This window comes from Leptonychotes weddellii, unplaced genomic scaffold (genome assembly GCF_054177405.1).
Source record: "Leptonychotes weddellii isolate Sample4059 unplaced genomic scaffold, ASM5417740v2 HiC_scaffold_10775, whole genome shotgun sequence".
NCBI lineage: Eukaryota > Metazoa > Chordata > Mammalia > Carnivora > Phocidae > Leptonychotes > Leptonychotes weddellii.
Window position 1 is genome coordinate 1 of NW_027684848.1, and position 7,225 is coordinate 7,225.

General features: G+C 57.9%; 1 protein-coding gene across 1 annotated transcript; it reads right to left on the bottom strand.

The window, feature by feature from the left end:
* Positions 1-118: 118 nt before the first annotated feature.
* LOC102747716 (polyunsaturated fatty acid 5-lipoxygenase) lies at positions 119-6,340 on the bottom strand. Its single transcript, XM_081809539.1, has 7 exons — positions 5,791-6,340; positions 4,978-5,064; positions 3,323-3,501; positions 2,881-3,002; positions 2,385-2,485; positions 1,866-2,036; positions 119-830 (listed from the first exon to the last, which is right to left on the bottom strand). Exons 3-7 carry the CDS (start codon positions 3,466-3,468, stop codon positions 651-653), a joined length of 720 nt encoding a protein of 239 aa, XP_081665665.1. The 5' UTR covers positions 3,469-3,501; positions 4,978-5,064; positions 5,791-6,340; the 3' UTR covers positions 119-650.
* Between the last annotated feature and the right edge of the window lie 885 nt (positions 6,341-7,225).

A 7,225-nucleotide genomic window follows, 5' to 3' on the forward strand; every position in this document is an offset into this window, starting at 1 on the left:
GGGGGGGGTGGGGGGGGAGCTTTTGTCCAATGGAATCACAGTGATCATGGCTTTTTTTTTGTGGGGAGAGGGGATGTGAGCTGCTTGGGGGTGATGGGAACATAACGTGGACAGAAACTTGTTTTAAGAGCACGCCTTTATTTTTATGACAACCAATTCTTCATTCAACAAGGATTTATTTGGGCCCTTACTATATGCAAGAAATTGGATGAAGCATAAATAGAAAATAATCATTCCATGCCTCCCAACAAGAACAAACATCTATCAGTTTTCCTGACTTCTTGCTCCTGCCTGGTGTGGAAGCACTGAGCGAGGCGTAGGGCAGGAAGCGACATCGTCCTGCTCTGTGTAGGACGGGTCCCTGCAGTGTACCCACTTGGATCAAAGTATGGGATTCACTAAAGATTGAGGAACAGACTGGAAAATGCACTGAAGCTGAGGCATAACATGGCCCAACCTGGGCAGCCTTTGGTTTGAAGCCAGTCAGCCTGGGGCCTGAGGAACCGAGGCAGCCTCAGGAGAGCAAGCTGCCAGGAGGTCCTGCCCCGGGGCCCCCGTGAGCCCGCCCGCCCGGGCAGCCTGGAGTCTGGGTGCTGAGCCCGCCTGTGAGCAGCTGACCGTGTGCACATGAGACTGGCTCAGGTGGCCACTTAGATGGCTACGCTGTTGGGAATCCGGTCCGGGGACAAGTAGTAATATGGCAGCTTCTTGTTCTTGTTGCGCTCAGCAATCACGCTGACGATGGTGTCAAGGTTCTTGCGGAATCGGGCCATGGCCTCTTTTACAGGCTTCTCGATGAAATGCTCTTCTGGGTACGTACCCAGGAATAGCTAAGGGCCCGGACACAGATGGACAGGTTAATCTTTGCCGAGGTGATGTAAACTGATAGGCCTTGTCTCACCCCCAGAGACCATCCCTTGGGAAGTGAGCGAGGCAGCATGTGCTCATTTCCCCCTGTCCACCCCCTGCTGAGAAGACCCCAAGAATGCCCCTGGTCTCGGGCCTCAGATAAATGGGAGAAATAGCTGCCCTGCCACGTGTGATGGTGCAGGTGAAGGGGGTCCCGCTGGGCCCCGTCCTCTGCCGCACTCCTGCCTTCCCGTCTGGGCTCCGGGGGCCGGCGCTAGCCTCCCCAGCCCAGGACAGCCACAGCCGGACCCTGTTGGGGTGCTGTGCTCATTTCCACACTCACACAGATGTCTGCAGGTTAAAACTAGGTCTATCTTTTTAAAAATTACTGGATTGTTAAAACTGGCAGGTTTCATACCCAGGGCTGGGAAGGGTGGGATTTGGGATTAGTTTGTGGAGGACAGATCAGTCTCAACATTCTCTGACCCAGAAATTCCTCTACTAGGAACATGTCATCTGGCCCTACTGAACACATGTGCAAAGACACATATACAAAGATGTTCGTGAGGGACCCACACATCAGCAGAGTCCCCAAAGCAACCTCAGTGCCCCCTAAAATGCCCGCCGAGTCTGGGGCTGGCTGAACTGGTAGTCATTCTGTGCGACACTGAGCTAATGTCATGGGGTTGTGTCTGAGATACTGAGATACCCAGCTTTGACATTAGGTTCATTAGGTGTATGTGCATGGGAATGTCTGGCAGGATCCCCAGGAACTCTTAGTCGTCCCCTCTGGGTAGTCACCGGTGGAGCAGAGTCCCTGTGCTCTCCTGCCAACCCCCACCCCCCGCCCCAAGCTCCATCCAGGCACATCCTGGGCACCCCCAGCCTCAGAAGTCAAGATTCCCGGAGAGCAGGTGTCCAGCCTAAGCTCTTAATCACAAAGCCCTGAGATGGAAAAATGGGTTAAATCCAGGCGACCTGCCCCCTAGAGGGGGCAGAATGTCTCCCCTGCTCACCTCATTTTCTTGGAACTGGCTTAGTGCCCACACTGCGCCCAGATGCCAGCAGGAGCGGCCACGGTCTGGCAACATATCCACGATCTGCTCGATGGTGACCACTCCCTTGGCTGTTGGTGGGGGGGCCCGCATGGTTGGGGGGGCATTGGGGATCCAGGAGCACCAGTCATACTGCAGGGACAGCCACAGGCATGGGTGCGCACCTCCTCAGCCAGCTGCCACCCACCTGCAGTGGGCCAGGCCCGTACCTGCCCCGCAGACCGAGCACCCATCCCGACGCCTCTCACCCTCCTTCCCATCACCTCCTCCAGCAGGGCCAGTCCACAGGCCCCCTCTCTGGCTGGCACCCTCGGCTTAGTGAGCAGAATACACTCAGGGAACATCCAGCTTCTGGCACCGAGGCTGCCTGAGACCAGCCCCAGAAGACTAGAAAGAGGGGCGGCCCTGTCTGGGCCCATCAGCAGCAGTCAAGGTGACTGGCGATCTCCCACCCAGAGGACCCACCCTGCCTTTGCCCACCTGGCCAAAGTTCACCGCTGCATGCTGGGCTGAGGCTGTGAAGATCACTACCGTTAGGTACTCTGACAGCTTCTCTCTGGTCTTGATGGACTTGGGGAAACCTAGGGCAGAGCCAGGGACTGGCTGAGGCCCTGACCCCAGAGGTGGGGTGGGGAGGCAGTGGGCCGATGACCCACAGGCACCCTCCCCCTGAACCTCCCTCAGTCCCTGAGTTCCCCCACACAAGGGCTTAGGGGGCCCAGGCATGGGTAAGACACTAGGAGGGGACAGCAGCTTGGCCCCAGTGTTCCTGATGTTTCTGACCCTGGTTCTCAGTGGCTGCAGAAAGTCCCTAAGGTGTCCCCATGAGACATACTGGTGAGCAGGGGTCCCTTGGGGGCTCTGGCCCCAGCACCAGGCACTAAGGTGGATGCCATGGGCCAGCGCTGTCCAAGGAAAGTCAGAGGTGCAGGGAATAGCAGAGACAGCCAGGAGGAGAGCTGGAGGCGGTCTGTACCTGAGGTCTTCTTGCCCCGCATGCCGTACACATACACATCCGTCACGAAGTCTTGCAGCTCCTGGTCCTCTACCACCACCTGGTCACTCTTGTAGTAGATGCCTACCACCTCAGCTGTGAACCTGGCTCAGGAGGAGAGGCCCAGCTAGGAGCAGGTGACCTGGCCAGGGTTTGCAGGGCCGGGCCCCTGGGCCCCAGGGCAGAGCTCCAGTGGTGACCCTGTGACTTACTTCTTAATGTCCAGACTCGGGTCACTCACCCCCACTCCCACCCACATACCTTCCTCTCTCTCTCTGGGCCCTGACAACGGAGCCATGCCGTGGCCCACAGAGTCAGTGGTCCAGGCCCCTGGCCCGGCCTGTCAATACCCCCGTCCTCTCCTCCTCCAGGAGCTCCTCTCATTCTGCACAGAGCAGGTCCCATAGCCCCAGCGGGCACTCACGTCTTGATGGCCTCCCACACCAGGAGCCCGTCGTCCCGGTAGAAGTAGTAGGGAATGTCCTCTGTGCTGTCCATTCCCCGAGCTTTGATGGCCTCAGGGAAGCACAGGGAGGTGTAGGTCAGGTCCTGCATGGCCCTCTGCACCATCTGCACGTGCCCACCGCCCCCTGTGGCGTTGGCCTTGAGTGGGAGGGGAGAGAGCACCGTGAGCTGAGGCTGGCCGCCCCTCGCCAGCCTTCTCACCCAGAGCTCACCATGAGAAACTGTGAAAGGATACTGGGGGGGCCAGGCTTGCGGATGGGCAAGCCCATGTCCCGGGGGTTTAGGAGGTGGGGTAGGAGGGATGCTTAATTCTGAGAATACCCAGGGCAGCCCAGTGAGGAAGTTAGAAAGGCCTGATCTAATAATGCAGGGGATTGCAGCGGAAGGGGTGTGTGCAGGGACTGGGGGCGGTGGCAGGAGGGCGGGCACTCGTTCTGAGCACAGGCTGCCCGGAGCACCAGCACTGCTCTCAGTGACCTGAGTTTTGGGCTCAAGAAAGGGGCAGATACTAGCCCCCAGGACCACACACACAACTCTTCGGAGGGCCTGCGTTTGCTTAGGTGAGGGCTGGAGAGATGCACAAGGAGGGATCCTGGTCCTCATCCCAGCACACACGGTGGCTGAGCCACTACAGAACCTTTAAAGGAGAACTTGGGGACTGGGGTGCCACAAGTCGGTCCACAGGGCCGTTTGACCCAAGCTGGAGTGATGGGAGCTGCTCCCTGGACTTTCTATTTGGATGGGAGTGGACGGTCACCGTGTGGGAACACAAGCCTGGAGCTCCCTATGATGAGGTCCCACTCCCCCTCCCACGGGGGAGAGCCTGTCCACAGAGCCTGACTGGGAGAATGGGGCCCACACAGTTTAAAGAGTGGAAGAGTGCCAGCCAGTGTCTCTGTCCCCTGGGGCCATTATTTGAGCCCCTGGGTCCATTTTGGGAGGAGTTGGGAGCCCCCTCTATTATGTACAGGGTTTTGAGATAATACACTTCTTTTCCAGCTTCAGCCGGTTTGACTTGGGTTTTGTCATTTGCAACCCAAACAGGGGCTCAGCCTTACTGATGAGCTGACTGCCTCACTAAGGGGAGGTGGGAGAGGAATAAGGGTGGGGAGAGGGCTGCTGGGAGGGTCCAGGCTTGGTAAGGCTGCAGGGGGTCGGAACGGGCAAGGTGCTGCCTGGGAGAACGTGAGGGACGGGTAGGGTTTAGGCCCAGCCAAGGGAAGCGTGGGGTGGGAGTGTTGGCCCAGGAGCACCGAGGGCGGGAGGTGGTGCTCCGTGAGGGCAGCAGAGCCGGAGGGGAGGCAGGATCTACAGCCACAGGCCAGAGGATGGGGGGAAGAGCAGGACGAGGCTACAGGGCGACACAGGCCCCGAGAAGTGCTGAGAAGCAGGCAGTGCACTCGGGAGGGGAGGGGTCACTGGTGGGGAAGGGGCCAGAGCCTGGCCAGAGGACCTGGGGAGCCTTCAGTCTGAGCGCCTCCAGCCTCCCACCCGTCCCAGGCATGCACCGCCACCCTAGTGCCTAGAGGCCTTGCTCCTGAGAGGACACCTGGCCTGGGGGGTGGAGGTTTGGAGCAGTGGGGCCCTGCACAGAGCTGGACGGGAGGTGCCCACCTTGTCAAAGAGGCCGTACTCGCAGATGAGCTGCTCGCGGGCCTTGGTGTTGATGGCGATGGTGAACCGCACGTGTGCCACCAGAAGCTGGGGGGCGGGGGGAGAGCAGGAGAAGGCCTCAAAGAAGGCCTGGCTAGGCCTCCCAATCAGGTCTCCACCCGCCCCCACGTGCCCCCGGAGACCCCCAGCACCTCGCACCCCAGTCCACTAAGGAGGGCTGATGCCAGGGCTGAGGGAGGAAGTGCAGGTCAGGGGAGCTGCTGGGGCCTGGGGACCGCAGCTTTGACGCTTAGTGACGTGAAGATGAAAATGATAATAGCCAGCACTTACACAGAGCTGAACTATGTGCTAGGTACTGTTTTCAACTCTCTGCATTTGTTAACTGTTTGGGTCCTGCCAATAATCCTATGAGGCAGGTGTACTCTTGGCTCCCTGCTGCACAGATAGGGAAACAGGCCCAGAGAGGTGTCTTGAGCCTGCATCACCCCGGCGGTCAGTGCCAGTAGGATTCAGGAAGAGAGAAGGGCAGTGATGGTGGCGCCTGGGATCAGACAAGGGTCACACTGACCTCATTTGCCTCTTCAAACTCTGCTCCCAGGCCAGCCAGGGCCTGTGTCAGGCCCAGGCCCCGTGTCCTCAGGAACCCACAGGCTCAGAGCTGTAGTACCGCCTCCTGGGCATCTCTCCAAGGGCCCCTCTCTGCTGGCTACTCCCGGTCCCAGCCCTGTGGGGGTGTCAGTGCCCCGCCTCCCTCCCTCCGCCCCTCATATGCCAGTGTCCTCCTCCACTGGCTGAGGCGGTAGCTTGCTGTACCTTGAAAATGGGGTGCACAGCGGGCAGCTGGCGGTACAGGGCAATGCCAAAAACCTCAGATACCAGGTGTGTGCGCAGAAGGTGGGTGATGGTCTGGTGGACGTGGAAGTCACTGGAGCGCACCCAGATTTTGGCCAGAAGCCAGTCATATTTTGCATCCGAAGGGAGAAAAATCGGGTTTTCATCTCCTGGGATTTGGTTGAGCTAATACAACGGAGAAAGAAAATACATGGCAATACTTTGTTCTGTATAGCTGTAGGAGAGCCTGGCCTCTTAGGAAATTCCAGAAGAATCCAAATTTCTTAAACAGTGGTCTTGGAGTCATGAGGGGATCATGGAGGAGGGCAGAGGGCCCAGGGTTTACATTTCCCACCCCAGGGACAACATGTATTAGCTGTAGGATGCTGGACACCTTACTGAGCCTCTCTGAGCTCCGGGTCCACCACCTGCCACACTCTTTACTTACCTCCCAGAGTGAAGGCAAGTGACTAAGATGGCCCAAAAACACCAGCAAGGAGCAGGTTAGGTGCTTAGAGCATATTGCTCTGCTCTACTACTCCTGCCCCCATCTTTCTCACCTCCCTTGCCTGCTCACGCCCTCCTGGGTTCTGCCCACTGCTCTGACTGCTGCTTTTCCATGTGCCAGATGTTCCCTTCCTCTGTTCTTCCCTTAAATGTTGCTGTCCCCAGGCGCCGGCTGGTTCACCTGACTTCCCTTCTTGCCCTTGACTAGCTCCTCCAGTTCCCAGGGCTCTAGGTCCTCAGGATGCAGTGGCCTAGGTCCCTGTCATTTGAGCCCAGACCTGTAGCCAGTTGCCTCCTGTCAGAGAGACCAGGCTTGCCTTCCCCTTTCCAGTTTCAACTCCACACTGAAGCCAAGGTGACTTTTTTATTTCTAAAATGCAATTCACATTATGTCAATCTCCTCCTTAAAACCAGTTACCTCTTGGGGAGGAGCAAGATGGCGGAGGAGTAGGAGACCTGGATTTCGTCTGGTCCCAGGAATTCAGCTAGATAGGGATACCATCTAGAATGGCTAGAATGGTTTCTAGAATGGCTAGAAACCATTCTGAACACCTAAGAACTCAACAGGAGATCGAAGAAAAGAATAGCAACAACTCTCTGAACAGAAAAGCGACCACTTTCTGGAAGGTAGGACGGGCGGAGAAGTGAATCCGAGGCGATATTTGGGAGGATAGACGGTGGGGGAGGGGGCCTCCATCAGCCGCTTTTGGCAAGTGATAGAGCAGCGGAGCACAAAATCGGAACTTTTAGAAGTTGGCTATGCTGAGGGACGTCACTCCAGTGGCTAAGCAGAGGGTGGAACCCTCGCGGGACAGTGTGGTCTCAGGACCCTCGGGGTCACAGAAAGACCTGGGGTGCCTGAGTGCGGCAGAGCTCCCAGGGATCAGAGCGGGGAAGCCAGCTGCAGAGA

Bases quoted from the DNA above. Each gene is read 5' to 3' on its own strand.
- LOC102747716 (XM_081809539.1), bottom strand. From the start codon at position 3,468: ATGGTGCAGAGGGCCATGCAGGACCTGACCTACACCTCCCTGTGCTTC. The intron at 3,003-3,322 runs GTGAGTGCCCGC...CTCCTGAGCCAG, and splicing joins GTGTGGGAGGCCATCAAGAC to GTTCACAGCTGAGGTGGTAG. The intron at 2,486-2,880 runs GTACAGACCGCC...GCTCTGCCCTAG, and splicing joins GCGGGGCAAGAAGACCTCAG to GTTTCCCCAAGTCCATCAAG.